The sequence below is a fragment of the Neomonachus schauinslandi genome, chromosome 4, assembly GCF_002201575.2.
Source record: "Neomonachus schauinslandi chromosome 4, ASM220157v2, whole genome shotgun sequence".
NCBI classification, from domain to species: Eukaryota; Metazoa; Chordata; class Mammalia; order Carnivora; family Phocidae; genus Neomonachus; species Neomonachus schauinslandi.
Window position 1 is genome coordinate 184,779,114 of NC_058406.1, and position 17,398 is coordinate 184,796,511.

At 51.4% G+C, this 17,398-nt stretch overlaps 1 protein-coding gene across 2 annotated transcripts in view; it reads right to left on the reverse strand.

Moving 5' to 3' along the window:
- TRAPPC9 (trafficking protein particle complex subunit 9) overlaps window positions 1-17,184 on the reverse strand; it is a 572,354-nt gene extending 555,170 nt beyond the window's left edge. Inside the window, exons 1-4 of one of the 2 annotated variants that reach the window (XM_044914681.1) lie at window positions 17,068-17,184; window positions 10,112-10,705; window positions 7,623-7,643; window positions 2,046-2,191 (exon numbers count right to left, since the gene is read on the reverse strand). In XM_044914681.1, the coding sequence (XP_044770616.1) occupies window positions 2,046-2,191; window positions 7,623-7,643; window positions 10,112-10,695 (751 nt within the window). In that variant the 5' untranslated portion in view covers window positions 10,696-10,705; window positions 17,068-17,184. The remainder of the gene's footprint in view (window positions 1-2,045; window positions 2,192-7,622; window positions 7,644-10,111; window positions 10,706-17,067) is intronic. The other variant, XM_021688817.2, reaches the window with a different exon arrangement.
- Window positions 17,185-17,398: the final 214 nt, after the last annotated feature.

Here is a 17,398-nt window from a genome sequence, read left to right on the forward strand (position 1 = left end):
TGAAACGGAAGTCAATTTTAAGAATTTCTTGTATTTACTGTGTTCTACAGCACGTTGCTAAACTTCTATTAAAGAACTGACTGCAGGGACATCTGGGTGGCTCAGTCATTAAGCGTCTGCCTTCGGCTCAGGTCATGATCCCAGGGTCCTGGGATGGAACCCACATCGGGCTCCCTGCTCAGCAGGAAGTCTGCTTCTCCCTCTCCCACTCCCCCTGCTTGTGTTCCCTCTCTTGCTGTCTCTCTCTGTCAAATAAATAAATAAAATCTTTAAAATAAAATAAAATAAAGAACTGACTTCATTACTTCATTCTGACTTGTATTCATAAGTAGCTGACAGGCCCCCCCGACTCACCTTTCCAGGAAAGAACCCTTTTTCACTCCTCACTCACACGATGTTTATTTAACAAGCATTTACGGGACACGTACAATAAGCTGATTATGGACACACACAGACCGTGCCTCCCAGTCCACCCCCAGGAGATGGTCCCCCAAGGGAAAACACACATAAACACACAATTCCAGCACAAAGGGCAAGCCCCATAACAGGCAGGGCTCAGTACAAGACACCACAGGCTCCCACTGCCTAGAGGGGTGAGAGAAGGTTCTCCTTTGAAGTAGATTTTTAATTCGTTTGTTAGTGTTTCAAATTGAAAGGTAACTCACAGAGCATTACCACTCACCCACGGAGCAGTATCCAATTCACAAGTGTGCAACCTTCACCACCATCTAATTCCAGAATGTTTTCATCACCCCAGAAGGAAGCCCCACAGCCACCAGCACTCACATGCCCCTCTGCCCAGCCCCTGGCAACTGGCCATCAGTCCCCTGCCTTTTTGGGACAATCCAGATAAGAGGCGGCCCTTTGGGGTGCCTGGGTGGCTCAGTCGTTAAGCATCTGCCATCGGCTCAGGTCATGATCCCAGGGTCCTGAGATCGAGCCCTGCATCGGGCTCCTGGCTCAGTGGAGAGTCTGTTTCTCCCTCTACTCTTCCCTCCCCTGCTTGTGCTCCCTCTCTCTCTAATAAATGAAATCTTAAAAAAAGAAAAAAAGGAAATGCAATTGATTGGGGCACCTGGGTGGCTCAGTCGTTAAGCGTCTGCCTTCGGCTCAGGTCCCAGGGTCCTGGGATCGAGCCCCACATCGGGCTCCCTGCTCCACGGGAAGCCTGCTTCTCCCTCTCCCACTCCCCCTGCTTGTGTTCCCTCTCTCGCTGTGTCTCTCTGTCAAATAAATAAATAAAATCTTTATTTAAAAAAAAAAAAAAGAGGCGGCCCTTTGTGTCCGGCTCCTTGGACTTAACGTGGTGCTATCAAGGTTCGCCCATGCTGGAGGGGCACCCAGACTTCATTCAGCTCTATGTCTTTCATTTACTGAAGTACAGCACACAGACAATGGGATATTCGTGTCGGGCGTACAACGTCCTGATTCGGCTGTCCGTACGTTAATCAGTGCTCACCACGACAGGTGGAGTCGCCATCTGTCACCAACTGTATCCTGCTCCTCCTGACTACACTCCCTGTGCTGTCACCTTCCACAGCTTTACCTCTTTTTTTTTTAATTGACCATCACCCAGTTACCCCATTCCAACCCCCACCTCTTTTTTTTTTCTAATGTCCAACATTTTTGTGTCTTATTAACACTCCGCTGAATGGATATACCATATGTAGTCAATCCGTCGTCAGCTAACGTACAGAGATGAGGTTTTGAAGAATGAGTGCGAGAGGTAACTAAGGTGGGGAATGGCATTCTAAGCAGAGGGCAAGATGTGTTTAAACACAAACCCCAAAACCCAGAGGAACAAGGAAAGGCAGCACACTGTCAAGGAAAGTGCATGCAGGTGCCAGGAGGACCTCAGTGCGGGCGGGGGGCAGGGGGATGGGGGTCGCGGCAGCAGACAAGGCGGGACAGTTACCCCAGACGATCCCCCACAACATCCAGACAGCCGACTGCTTCTCTTCCCGCACCCTTTATTTTGAGAAGCAATTTTTATGTTTTCTCTTCTTTCAAATCACATATCTGATATCTGCATGAGATGATCTTACCTCCAAGCCACAGGAAGTCATTCACCGAGCGGAGAAGTTCCACAGACATGTGGTAATGTACCAAGGAGTCCTGCAGCATCCCCGCCTGGAGACATAAATCCCCCACATGCTTGCGCATGCGCCCTTGGCACCGCTTCTTGTAATGTCTACAAAATACAATGCGTGGACACATCATTGCTAGTGCACGACTTCTGCCCCGAAAGCACTATTTGACTCCCCCACTACAAAAAAATGCTCAGAAGGCAACTTTAGGCTCCATAATGAAAGACAGCAACCACCACGGCCAGTGTGGGAGCTGGAATGGTCTGACTTCACAAACACCTGCCAAGTTATCTTCTAGAGGTAACAGGGACGTGTGACTTACACCGCGCATTTCACCCAGACAATACCAGAGCAGGATTCTCCTTCGCAAATTTTCCACAACATCAGCACAAGAAAGTTGATGTTTCAGCTTTTTTTAAAAATCAATTATCGGGCGCCTGGGTGGCTCAGTTGGTTAAGCGACTGCCTTCAGCTCAGGTCATGATCCTGGAGTCCCGGGATCGAGTCCCGCATCGGGCTCCCTGCTCCACGGGGAGTCTGCTTCTCCCTCTGACCCTCCCCACTCTCATGTGCTCTCTCTCATTCTCTCTCTCTCAAATAAATAAAATCTTTAAAAAAAAAAAATCAATTATCTTCCACTTTCTTAACTTCAAACCTATTATTATCATATAAAGAGAGCCGTGCTACATATCAAAAGCCAGCCACTTGGCTTTCGCAAACAAGACCTTTACCCCGCTCCTTCAGAGCCGGCCCCAGTAATGCCTTCGGGGGGTGGGCCTGGGGCATCACCAACAGCTCCTTAAATGTTGGCAAGGATACGCTGTTAAAGAATGCAAAGGCTTCTATCAAAGAAACTATACCAAAATCTTCCTTTACCATTTTTAAATATTCCTATTCTTTTAAATATTAAATTTCTTAAAATTTTTTTTCAAGAAAAATAGCAGCTGTATTAAATTTTCTTTCACTGAGAAAGCAATCACATCAAGAATAAAACCCCCATGGAAATCCAAAACACGTGAAGTTTCTAGCTAAGTGAATACTATTGACAGACCTCAATACGAAGTTAAGTCATTCCGGATCTAACTCTGACGAACCCTAGAAACGCTCTGGCCACCTGGAATTCGGCGTCTCTGTTCCCAGTACTGGCTGAACTAAGATCATCGCAGAAGGCAGGGGAGAGAGAGAAGAGGAAGCACCAGTCTCCTGCCCAGCCCAAGGCAGTGTGAGTATGGCCCCCACTAACAAGCCCTCCCCATAAGAAAACACCACACCTATATGCTGCCCTGCCCTCCCCCACTGGGTACCTCCACTCTGTATGGCCCCTCCACCATGTCCCTGACACACACACACACACACACACACACTCCTCCCCCACCCCCACCCCCGCCCCAGCCAGGAGGGGCTTCCCAGACCGTAAATCTGATTAGGTCACTCCCCCTGCTTCAAACCGTTCCCCAGCACAGTTCTAGCCCTCCTCCCGCTGCCCCCGCCTCCCCTCCTCCCACTGCCCCACTGCCCTGCACTCTACAGCCTCACCTTACTGCTTACCAGGGCCCCCAGTGACCTCCTGCCTAACTGCTTCACACTCTCCTTAGGGCTCATTTCAACTGTCAGTTTATCAAAAAAGCCTTCCCTGTCTCCTGCCTCTGCACTTTGGATTAGATGCCCCTGCTGCGTTCCTAGAACATTCTATGCTGAATCAGCTTCTGACATTTGTAAGCTCCAAAAAGGCAAGTACACTTTGCTTACTACGGTGCATCCATCCCTCTCCCCTGGACACTCAAAAACAGGTTTGTTGTGAATAAACAAATGAATGGATGGGTCTCAAAGGGACTGAGCTGCTCCTGCCCACCCCAACCCCCTCTTTCTGCAGATCAAAACCACAAACACCTCTACAAAAGGGCACTCCCCGCTGACACCCTTCACTGCCTCCCTCTGTTGTCAGTTTTAATAAAAACCAAGTTCCTTCAAAGCCCTACAGGACAGGTCCTCTCCAGGGTCCTCTCCAGGATCCCAGCCTCTCCCCTGAAGCCTGGGACATGGACCGCACTGCCCGGGGCACTCGCCTCACGCCCCCACCCCACATCCTCCTAGCTGCCCAGGCTGCTCCTGCCCCCTGAGCCACCCTCCTGGCCCCTTCCCCTGGCTGACTCTCATTCTGTCTTCAGAACTCAAGGCAGACTGCTCTATGTCCTGGAAATCCCCCTCACCATGTCCCTTAGCCCTCGGCGGGGCTGCCCCCCAAACACGACAGCACTGTTTCTACCTGAGTTTTTGTCCACCCCCTCTATTAAGACCATGGCCTCTCTGAGAGCATTTGGGAAGAGGAGAAAGAGATGAGAAGAGGGAAGGGAGGAACAAAGAGCAAAGCACAGCCCAAGTCCCAAATCCAAGGATTCTCACGTGCTTGTCACAGCCCCTGGACTGGACAGGGAAAGAAGTTCCACTCCAGCACCGTGAATATATCTTACTCTGACGGCAACACAAGGGACCGTGCAGGGACTCTGCGTCCGTCCTGATGCAGAATCACAGGAGAACGATGTCAACTGAACAGAAGCTCAGGGATGCACGCCTGGGCTCCTGTCTGTGCACGCAACGGCGCTGCCAGGCCTCCCCACCTCCTCCCAAAGCTGGCCAGTGCCTGGCTCACTTCCCTGGCGTGCTCTCTGTTCCGACCGAGAGAAGACTTCAGCATCCACACACACACTTCCCTCCTCCAGTAACACAGCTGTCAACCTGTCTACAAATACCGCCGCTGTGTGGAGTGACACACGTAGGAAGCGCGGATAGTTGGCACCTTACCCCTCTCCCGCCCTCCCCCCTTACCCGGGCCTTATTCCCCCGGTGGTGGAAGCCCTGCGACGCACTGTCTTATTCATCTCTGGATCCGCCCGTATAGCACTTCACACTGGGAAGGATCAAAAAAGAACTGCTTCCAGGGGCGCCTGGGTGGCTCAGTCGGTTAAGCGACTGCCTTCGGCTCAGGTCATGATCCTGGAGTCCCGGGATCGAGTCCCGCATCGGGCTCCCTGCTTGGCAGGGAGCCTGCTTCTCCCTCTGACCCTCCCCCCTCTCATGTGCTCTCTCTCTCTCATTCTCTCTGTCTCAAATAAATAAATAAAATCTTTAAAAAAAAAAAGAACTGCTTCCTCCAAAGTAACTACCAATGTACTCAAGAGCGTTTTTTAAAGTCTTACTTGGGGGAAAGACTATTCCAGAACCATCCATCGATCCTTCTATAAGTCAGCTTCTGCTCCCAACCCCCCATCACCTCTCCCAGCAGATCCCTACCTGAGGTACCCTCTGTTCCACAGGAAGAACAGACCGGGAAGCTGGGACGCCCCACTCCTCAGGCCTCTGAGCCCTCCCTCAAGGACCGGCAGGGCTCTGCGCCCCACCCCAGGTGCCTCTGGCCCCTGAGGAGGCTCACCTCCACCCTCCTGCTGCAGGAGCCGTCTTCCCAGGACGCAGGTCCCATACACCATTCCCTTCAGACTCCTTCAGTAGCTGCCCTGCCCACCAGCACTTTCAAGATAAATGGCAGCAGCTCCTAAAATCCCAGCCTCCTCAGAATGACATACAAAACCTCCATGCGACTGGGCATTCCTCCACCCACTGGTCACAGCTCTGGCCCCTCCTCCCGCCCCAGTCTACACCTCACTGGAGGTGCTCACCCACATGCTTGGTTCTAAATACAAGCCACATACTGACAACTCCCAGCGTGGTTCTCCAGTCTGCTCCTTCCCTGCACTCCAGGCTCATAAATCCATTTGCCTCTTTGAAACTGTCACTTGAATGTCAAATAGGCGTCTACAATACATGTTCAATATTTAACTCTGGAATTCGACCCCCAGCAGGAACCTCCCAGTCCTCCCCATCAGACAGCCTCGCCACATGCCCACTTGCTCAAGTCAAAACCCTGAGTCTCTTACTTGATGTCCTCTTTTCCTCACCCCTGCCCCCACACCATAGTCAGGGTCGTGCCACAGGACCCAGTGCAGGACACAGCAGGCTCACAGCAAGTGCGGGCTGAGTCACGGCCCTCTAAAGAGCAGGAGGTCTCTCCTGGCACCGGATGCTCAGAGAAGGTATGTGAGTCTCACAGGTAAGGCCAAGAGAACGGCCCAGAAAAAGGGGCTCATGGTTCTCCTGTCATCCGCACTTTGAAGGGTCTGAGATCTAGAAGAGCTCCCGGTTAAGAGACATACCTCCCAGAGGTGAGCAGGTGAGAAAGGAGGAACCCAGGCAAAGCTATTCTCACACAGCTCCCCGGGGCCTGGGGAGCAACAGGAAAGGCCCTGTGGTGCGGGGCACAGCCCAGCCATCACAGCATCCCTGCCCTGTATGTCTGTAGGCGGGAAGTTGCAATGTCTTCTACTTGCTACACTTATTTCTGCTTTGTTCCCCCACCCTAGAATGTGAGGGAATCTTTCAGAAGGTCCAGCCTATCTCACTTGAGACAAAGTAAGTGAAGGAAGAAAGTGTTCATGTGGACCAGAGCAGTAAGGAAGAAACAAGGCCTCCCGGCCAGCATGGTGGTGGTGGCCAGACCTTTTCCCATGGGTGAGCTGGGCCAGGCAGAAATACAAGGAGCTAGGTCGGCCAAAGGTTCTCCCTCTAGGCCCGACCTTGGTTAAATGTTGGAGCTTCACTGCTGCAAACTAACGACGTGCCCATCAGTGACGGGCATGAGCCTCAACAAAGACAGAAACAGCTATCTCTCACCCACCATGGTGAAAAGGAAAGGCAGGTGCACGATTGCTAAGGTAAACCACACATCTGGCTCGGCATGCTTCCTGGCTAAAGCAGAAAGAAAACTACGCTCACCTATGAGGTCCTTGTGTCCACAAGCTCCAAATGAACTAGCTCTTTAGAAGGCCATGTTTTCCTAATACCTAGAAAAGGCACCCTCATAGATGGGGCAAAAGATAGATGGCAGAACAGCCTCTGCCCTTTTATGAAGGACAGCTGCTAAGGTGAAGTAAAGAAAACGGCATGCTCCAGGTGAAAGCGAAAGGCCTCTGGTGACCGCGTCCTCCGACAGCGTCCCTCTGCGGCCAGCACGCTCCCGAGCCGGGCACCCTCGCCGGCGGCCGCTGGGCTACAAGCTCTGTCATGCACATCACACAGCGACAGCCAAGAAACACGTGCCTCTATGTTCATTCCAAAGCCAGGATCAAGCAAGGAGCTGCAGTCTTGGACTTTCCAGGTTAAAATGCCCCGGGAAAAGTCCCTGTGCAGCTGGCGAAATCAACAAGCATCCCCCATCCTCCAAACAGAAGAGATTAATAAGGGCTCATTTGCCACCAAATACTAAGTAAGACAAAACAAGTTCCCCAAAGCAAATATTTGAACAGATATCAAACACCAATGGGTTATGTGCTTAAGAAAGCAAAATATTTTTTAAATTAAAAAAAGGAAAGATGATTGGGGTAATATATGGATCCAGGCAGCAGTAAGTTTTTGGTTTTTCAAGCGGTGAAGGCAGCACACAGGGAGATCTAGCTACTACAATGCGGTGTGTTCACAGCCTACCTTTTCAGACCCAACAACATACTCACAGGGCGGTATGATAGAAAAAAAAAAAGGAAAAGGAAAGAAGAGAGGAACAAGCAAAAATTAGAAACACACAAGAACAAAAATAACTTTGACAGCTACAACACTGCATGTCCAAGAATCTCCCGTGGGCTTTCGAGGCGTGGGGCACATGTGAACGTTCTAGTGAAATACGCCCACACCTCGTGTTATGGGGAGCCGTGGGGCCTGCAGTGGCCAAATCTGCCATGGGGCCTATGGACGTGATCGGTGCGCCACCCAAACCTCGGCGTCCACCTAGACGTTTCCTTGTGAGCTGCGAACTACGGTCTCATTTCAAGCTGGACACTCCTACCAAGAGCTGCGGGACAGAGCTGGGCTCTGTGTCTGCACCAAATCATTGTTTTAAAAAGAGCACTGTAGACGAGTGAAAGCAACAGTGGACCGGCAGGGATGACGGGAGAGTGTATTTAATCTGAGGTCACTGGCGTCACCGTGTCACATAAGTTCAAAAGCTGGCTGAGTGTCTCCGGCACGCCGAGACCAGAATGGTCCCACCGGGAGGGCAGTTCGATCTACTGCTGGATTCCCGGTGCCTAGAGCCATGCCGGGCACATGGGGGCGTCTCAATAAAGACTTGGTAACATTACTGCCCTGGCAGTATGGGCTGGCATGCTGTCCCAAGACAGTCTTGTTACTCCCACCAAATTGAGCATAGATTTCAAACGGCAAAAACAGGCCGGCATTCTCTGGTGGGTCTGCAACCTCAAAGCCAAGAAGTCAGTGACCAAAAAAATGTCACTGGTGCCTTGTGTAGCAGAGGCCAGTCCCTGCCCACGCCACAGGCTGCGGTGGCTCGGGAGTGTGGGGGCCGTGTGCGGTGCGGCCCCGTGCGGCAAGGGAAGGTCACCAGGTGGCCGCTCTGGCCCGGCTTTGGAGAGGGCCTGGTATGCGGCACAGCACTGCCCCTCGCAGCTGCCGGGGCTGGTCCGCCTCACCACCCCAGCTCCAAGGCAGGAAAGGGGAGCGCTGGCATGCTGACCTCGGGGCCACTGCGAGGACTGAGTACAGATCATAGGTGCGGTGTGCCCTTTCCTTAGCCACACACACACACGTCTGGCGAGGAAATGAAAACTAGTGCAGACCCCACAGCGCACCAGAGCAGGTGGAACTTAGGCCCCTCTGTGCTTCCCACTCTCAGGGCTGGGCTGGGCCTGTTTCTCTCCGTTCGGTGACATTTTCTCCTCCAACTTACCAACAAATGGCAAGTCAGTGTTTGATCTCAGGTAAACTCCAGAAACACGCTGAGCACCTACTCTGCAGTGGGCATCTGCCAGCAGGACACAAGGTCACTCCATCCTCGCCTGCGAGACCCACATCCACATTCTACAGGAGGGGAAGGAGGGACTCGGTGCCCAAGGCCAGGAAGCCCCCGCTCTCCCTCGCTGAAGGGGACCTCGTCCAGGCAAAGCATCACCGCCTAAACCTACGCATCGTCCTCCTCTGTGTGTGGACACCACAGCGGCCACGATACGGGGAGGCAGTGCAGGGGACAGAGAGGGCAAGCACAGAGCACAAGACGGTAACCTGCAGTTCTGGTGCAAAGCGCAGCCGCTGACTTCATCTCGGGAAATGTGAGGCCTGACCTTTCCCTGCTCTATTTGACACCCCCCATAACACAGAGAATATAAACACACTGCCGTGTGCAGAAGGAGCTCTTTGGGAAGTCCATGGTAGCATCGCTGATTCCCTGACGCTCGCCTCGGCTGGCTGTAAGCAAGGACTGGGACGCTGTAGCTACCAGGTGGGAAGAAGGGCCTGACCCGTGCACAGTGCCCAGCCCGGGAGACAGGAGCTCCACCTTGCACTCAGCTCAGCCAGCTCCTAGTTCGGCGCCTCTCCAGGCTCAGCACCTCATCTATAAATCGAAGGGATGAGACTGAATAGAAGTTTCTTAACTGTGCACTAGGTAGGGCAGTGCTGTCCAACAGGAATAAAATGTGAGCCACGTACAAAAAGTTTTCTAGCTGCCACATCTTAAAAAGTAAAAAACAACTGAAACCAATTTTAATATTTTACTTAACCTAATATACTTAAAATATTATCATTTTGACATGTAAAAAAGATGAACAAGATATTTTCTTTCTTTTTTCATACCAAGTCTCAATACCTGATGTGCATTTTACTTACAGCACATCTCAGCTCAGACAGGCCAGCTCTCTGGTGCGCAAGAGCCACAGGTGACCACCGTCCTGGACAGCAGCTCAGGGGGTCCCACAAAGAGGGCCGGCTGAAACAGGGGAGTAAGTACACACCCTAACCCTAAACAGAATCCCCCTAACCAAAGGCTGTCCCATTTCTAGAAGTCTGAAAACCATGGACGGCACCTGTCTACCCCTTGCGGCATCAAATTCTACCCCCTGCTTCCCCCTTCATGATGTCAGGAAGCAAGCCAAGCACAAAGCCTCTGGGCCCCCAGGTAAACTTACCTACTATCTGTGTCCAGTCCTACAAAGTCCTTCTTCTCAAACGGGACACAGAGAAGGGGGATCTTATCCCCGGACTTGTCAGTGGCCCTGTCCAGACGCTTGGACTCGAGCACAATGAAGAGCGATTCGATGAAGTCCTCGATCCTCTTCTCCACCGTCTGGCAGTCCTCGTAGTTGGGGTAGAAGGCCACGTCAGTGCGCGGCTGCTCGGTGGTCTCTCCCTGCAGCCCAAAGACGAAGAGCCGGGAGTCATAGAGCGTGGAGCCGTAGATCTCCTTCTGCACGTGGAACTTCTCGAAAGTCTGCGGCCAGTCCTTGGCGGAGAAGCAGTCCGTGATGGTGATGAGGCCCACGACTTTGCGGTGGGTCTGGAAGTCGCCCCACTCATTGTTCTCGGGTGGGTAGTGGTGCCTGTAGCGGATACAGAGCACCCGCTGGGAGTCCCGCACGCTGATCTGGCTCACGGAGGAGATCCTCTTGTAGATCTTGAAGAAGTTCTCTTCGGAGACGATGCCCACAGGCTGCACCACCACGAGGAGAGTCTGGTGGTCCTCAGCACACTGCATGTAGTCAGGGACACTCATCTTGAAGACTCTGTCAAAGAGAACATGGGGACTTTGAGGCGCCCGCGGCTGTGAGGGCTGTTGGCCCGCACTGGGATGCGGTGGTTCTGACGTGAACCACCTGGGAGGCAGGGTGAGCCCCGCGCAGAGCCGTGGGCTACCGTCTGTTCCTGGAGTTCTGCACCTGGCTACCACAGCTCTTCCCCAAACACCACGGCTCCTGCACGAGGCCCTGCGCTCCTGCAGAAAAGGGGCTGTCTCTCGTTTTCTATTTCCAACACCCAGCCGGGTACCGACGGAGAATCGGGGCCCAAAAGCGTTCCCTGATCGATGCACCGCTCCCTCATCCCCTCAGCAGGATATAACGAAAAGAACCACAGTGGAATCAGAAGATCTGGATTTGACCTCCAGTCTACCCGGGACATAAATGGTTTACATGTAGTTATCTCATTTAAACCCTTCTGTGACACCACCTCAACTCTACTGATGAAGAACCTGAGGCAGAGAGAGGTTTATCACTGATCAAGATCAGAGAGGCCCGGTCAGAGGAAGTGTTCAAGCCACACACTTGGGCTCTGAGGGACGATGCCAGCCCGCCCCCGCCCCTCCCAGCAGCCATCCTCTGAACAGCCTCTTCTACACCCCCTCAGAAAGAACCAAACCCACATCAGTGCTCCACAGAGAGGTAGGGCAGCCCCTGGGAGACTTCTCAAACCCTCAAGAGTGGGGCTGAAGGCAGAGATTTAAGGTTCTGTGTTTCTCAAAAGAAGGCACAGCTTTTAGCAACTGCAAAACACTTATCTGGTCCAGGCCTTCGCTGCGCAGAGACGGAAAGGGGGGCCCGGTGCGGCTGAGGGAAGGCCTCATGGACAAGGACCGCCTCGCGGCAGCACCAGCAAACCCTGAGCCCTGCTGACGGATGAAGCCCCCACAAGGCCCAGGAGAACACGTGCAGAAAGAAAAGACAGACGCCAAGCAGACAGGCCCTCCCTCCACATACTGTGCAATGAGGTTTCATCAAGGTATTCATTATGTTTGCACCCAAAATGAAGGGGGGCTATATCAAGGTGCCACAGCTTACAGAAGTTGGGGATTTTGAGTCATAATGGAAATCCTAACCTGTACCGTGGCTTTCCCCATTCAAGCATGTGCTTGGTGGCACACTGGGCCAGGCAGGACACGAGCCACGAGTGCCTCCACACACGGATCCCTAGTAACACGGCACACATCACACCTAGGCCCACCGAAGAATGGCCATCTACAGATAAGACCGAATTAATGAAATTTAAAGCAGCCGAGCTGCCAACGTTATTAGCAAAAAGGATGTTGCTACCTCCTTAGCAACACGTGGCAGAGAATCGACTGCAGCCACCGAGCCCATCGAGTTGCTTCTCTCCCTGGCTGTCATTCTGCATGAGACCATAAGTGAGTCACACAGGGTCACCGAGGTTTTCTCTTTTGTGAAGGGCTCTGGTTGGAATGAACAAGGTATCTCATCATTCGCATCCCCAACACCGAGTGAGGACTTCCCATGTGCCAGGCTCTGTATGGACGAAAAGACAGCGTCCCCGGTACATTCACGAGGAGAAAGAGAAGACAGATGTTAATTCTCCCCAGTTTGATATATATAGACTCAATGCTATTCTGATTAGACCTCCTACCAGAATTTTTGTGGAATACAACAAATTAATTTATGGTCCAGAATAGCCAAGAAACTTCTGAAGAAGCACCACTGAGGAGGGGCATTTGTGCCCCCCTCCCCGCCCCCCAAGAGCAGGGCCAGATACACCTGCGAATGCTAACAGGATACAGGGTTTCTCTTGAGGGCGATGAAATGTCCCAAAACTGTGGTGGTGGCTGCAAAGCTCTGTGAATACACTAAAAACCACTCAGTCGTAGATTTAAATGGGTCAACTGTATGGTATATAAATGGTATTTCAGTACCTCTGTGTGGGGGAAAAAAGGCCAAATAAAAAGCTACAGTCAGCACAGTACTGGCCAGGATAAAAAGAAAAATGGAATGTAATCCTGCCCAGAACCAGATCCCCTCGTGCACGGCAATTTCAAATACGGAAAAGGTGCCGCTGTAGGCAGGTAGGAAAGGACAGGCTCTCCAATAAATGACACAAGACAACGGTAATTCATGTGTCAGAAGACAACAGCACCCAATCAGGATATGGGCAAAACGCTCAAAGAGGCGTCTCTGAAGACAAAACTCAAATAGCCAGGACAGGTACAGAAGGATGCCCCACCTTGATGGCAACCAGGAAAAAGCAAATTGAAGTCACAGTGACAGGCCATTTCACACCCAAAATAAAATGACAAAATAAAAACTGTATTGTGGTAAAATATCCATGAGATTTACCATTTTTAAGTGTACAGTTCTAGGGCATTAAGGACATTCCCACTGCTATGCAAACGTCTCCAGAAGTTCTCCATCTCCCCGACCCGACACTCTGTACTCGGTAAACAATGATTCCCCACACCCGCTCTCCCCAGCCCCCCCGCAGCAAACCTTCTGACTTTCTATCTTTATGAATTGAACTGCTCTAGGTCCCTCATCTAAGTCGAATCACACATTCTGTGTCCTTTCGTGACTAGCTTATTTCACTTAGCAGGTCTTCAAGGTTCATCCGTGTTATAGTAGTGGATCAGAATTTCCTTCTTTTTCAATGCTTATATCCCACTGTATAGATACACTATTTACTCATTCATTCATCAAAGGTCACTGGGGCTGCTCCTAGCTTTGGGCTACTGTGAATCATGCTACTACACAGACAAAACATTTTGAGTATGAAAAACACCAAATGTTTACAAAGATATAGATCACAGTAACTCTCCTAAGACAGCAGGCATACGGACTGGTATGTCCTGCGCCCAGGAACTTCCCTCCTAGAGCAACTCTGACATGTGGATGGCAGGAGACATCAACAAAGGATCCTAGAAGCCAGAACTAGAGACAACACAAATGTCCACTGTCAGGAGAGTGGACAAATAAACTGTGGCCTTTTAACGCAATGGAATACTACAGAACCCGGAACATGAATGGCCCAGAGCGACCCTGCGGGAACATGGCTGAATCTCAACAGTGTGATGGGCAAATAAAGTAGGTCGTGGATTAGTACAAGCCGTACAATTCCGTTCACATAAAGTTCAAAAACAGGAAACACTACACAACGTATTGTTTAGGGATATTTACACACAAAGTAAAGCTATAAAGAAAAATAAATTTGGGTAGTGGTTGCTTGAGAGAGGAGTGCCGTTCGGGAGTGAGACAGCAGGCTTCGGAAGTTAAGCCAAATGGCAGACGTGGAGGCATTTGTTTTGTGATTCTTTAAACTATACATAAACATCACATATACCTTTGCTATAGTCTGTATTTCAAAATTCTTCAAGAGTTACGGGTACCTGGGTGGCTCAGTTGGTGAAGCGGCTGCCTTCGGCTCAGGTCATGATCCCAGGGTCCTGGGATGGAGCCCCACGTCAGTCTCCCTGCTCAGTGGGGAGCCTGCTTCTCCCTCTCCCTCTGCCTCAGTGCGCTCTCTCAAATAAATAAATAAATAAAATCTTTAAATAAATTTTTTTTCAAGGGTTAAAAAAGGGAGAAGGTCCAACTTCAAGTAGCTCACAGCCTAGTGGTCAGCACGTCAACTAGTTTTAGAGCCCAGACTCTGCCCTGTCCTCAACCCGCAGGCTATGCTGCTGGTCCTGCAAATACCTTCCTCTATGAGCAAGAAAACAGGACGCACAAAGAGGCAAGTGGATTCAGCTGCAGATCCACCTGAAGACAGGGGACAGCGGGTCCTGGGCACGGGTCTCAGGACAGATGCTCAATTTCTCTAGTCTGAAGTAAAATGAGAAAAAGTAGAATACTGCGTGAACTTCTCATAAAACTAAACTTAGGTATATTTGGTAAGTGCTTTATAAATATTAACCAGTATTATAATTTATGTTTAGGTAATGAACTTCCACATTTTTTGACATTAAAACATTCTTGCTCTTATGAAATGTTGGTGAGAGTAGATGGTGGTTATTTTCCATTGTCCTGTCTGGGCGAAAATTAAAATTGACATCCCTATTATTGACCCTCCAGTTTTCTGGAATTTGCAAATCTATGAAATCCAAACAACTAACTCACCCTGGACTAAATGAACCCTCTGGGTCCCTTCCAGTTCTGACTAGGCACTAAAAAGACACCAGCAATCAAATCTGTGCCACAGGTCAATAAACCTTACAAACTCAAGCAAGAGTTTTCCCTGAAGCAGCTCAGTATCACAAACTTCTTGTTCACTTTTGCCCCAAATTCAAAATATGCATCTTACATGGGAGCAAATCTGTCTCATATAAGGTAGAAAGAGAACACTCACTGGGCTATCTATAATGTATCCTATTTAGACTTCCCATCAACCCTAAGAAATGAGATCACTATCTTCAATCGAACAGATGAAATAAGGCTCAGTCATTCTGCTCAAGGTCTCCTCATCAGTAGGTGATGAACTGGAGCCAGGCGCCAGAGTCCATACTTTTCCACTGGTTTCTTTAAGGGAGAAGCTGACAAAATAAGACCTGGCACTGAGCCAGTTCTAGTTTCTGAGACTAATCTGATACAAACATTAAAACATCAAAAATAGGGGCACCTGGGTGGCTCAGTTGATTAAGGGTCTGCCTTCGGCTCAGGTCATGCGCCAGGGTCCTGGGATCGAGTCCCACATCGGGCTCTCTGTTCAGTGGGGAGCCTGTTTCTCCCTCCCCCTCTGCCCCTCCCCCCATGCTCTCTAGCTCTCTCTGTCTCTCTCTCTCCTCTCAAATAAATAAAATCATTTAAAAAAACCATCAAAGTGCTCACTTCGGCAGCACATATACTAAAAAAACCATCAAAAATATATTTCTTCAACATGGTAGCTCCCCCCAAAAGTTAAACACAGAGCTACCATATAAACAGCAATTCTACTCCTAGGCACATACCAAAGAGATTTGAAAACACATGTCCACACAAAAACTTGTCCACAAAGGTTCATAGCAGCATTATTCTTAATAGTCAAAGAGTGGAAACAACACCACTGTCCATCAACTAATGAACGGATAAACAAAATGTGGTCTGTCCAATGAGAGAACATTGCTCAGCCATAAAAGGGAACAAAGTACTGATACTACTACAACATGGATGAACCTTGCAAACATGATGCTCAGTGAAAGAAGTGAATAACAAAAGGCCGCACAGCGTATGATTCCGCTTATATGAAATGCCCACTGCACGCAAATCCTGGAGGCAGAAAGTAAATTAGTGGCTGCCAGGAGCTGCAGGAGAGAATAAGACGTGACTGCCAATGAGTATGGAGTTTCTTTTTGAAGTGGTAAAAAACGTTCTGGTACAGTGATGTCTGCACGACTGCACACCAGGGCACTGTACATTCTAAATGGGTAGATTTTGCTGTATGTGAACGATATCTCAATAAAGCAGTTATTTTTAAAAATATTTCTTGACAACCGTTTGTCCCTCTACACTACTAGTCTGCCACACAATTCAAGAAAAACAAACATAACCTTGCTGGATCTTTAGTGTGGCAATATTCCTGGGTCTCCAACATCACGCCTGGAGTCCTGTCCTTTCCCGTTAACAAATACTAGCTGGGCTGGACGAGGAAGTGACTGTAACTATTTCTCAAAAACGGACAGTCTAGTTTAAACTCGGGGGAGGGGGGTTGATGGATGGAGGATGTCACAGCCCCCTGCCTTCAGCTCATTTTGAACTAAAGCGAGCCCTGCTTTCAACATTTTAACCCCTCTCTCTATAAAAACACGTGAATTCAACAAGCATCCTATCTGAACACCAGAAAAGGGTGGGTTAGAAGGCATTTGCGGTGGCAAGGTGCAGCGGGGGCGGGTCGCGAGAGGCAGATGGCCACAGGCAAGCACAGCGCTGGCACGCTTCCTTCCCCACGACCCCCGTGGGGTCAGCTGGAGTTGACCACAGAGGCTCTCATCTCAGGACCCGGCGCCTGGGACCGCTGAACTGGGTCTCAGGCACTCTCAACCCGGAGGACAGGGACAGGAGGGTAGCCCCGGGCCGGCCGGGCCGCCCTGCGGGAAGACCAGCGTGCGCCGGGGATCCCCCGACCCCACGCGGCCCGGGGGCCAGGACGCGGCAGGCGGAATAGGGGAGGAGGCCGCCGCCGCGCGCCGCAGGGAGCAAGGGCCGAGGCCCCTGGGCGGCAGGTGCGGGCACGGCCCCGGGTAGGTGTGCGGCGGGCGCCGGGCAGGCTGGGGCAGGTGCGAAGTGGACCCCGGCCCGGGCAGGTGCGGGCTGACTCGCGCCCTCGCTTGCCGCCACACACAGGCAGCCCTCCCGCAGCCGGCCGACCCCTAGCCCGGAGCCCCCCACCTCGCACTTACACAGCCGGCGGCCCGAGCCCGGAGCGGGAGCCAACGGCCTGGCGGGCGGCGGGGCCGAGCAGCCTCTGCGACCGCTCCCCCTACTCAGAGCTGGCGCTTCCGACCGGCAGCCGCGCCGGCACCCTCCTGCGCATGCTCGGGGCCGCTCCGGGCCCGAGCTCCGCTCCGGGTTTTGGGAGGAACGCAGGGGAAGCCGGGGAGGAGGACGAGAGGGGAGGGGAGGAGGAGCAGAAAAGCTTCGGCTCCTGCGGCGGTGCACGCCGAGGGCGGGGCCTGCCCTGTCTCCGCGCCACTTTCTAACCACTCAAGGCGCGCAGGTCAAATTTCAGCT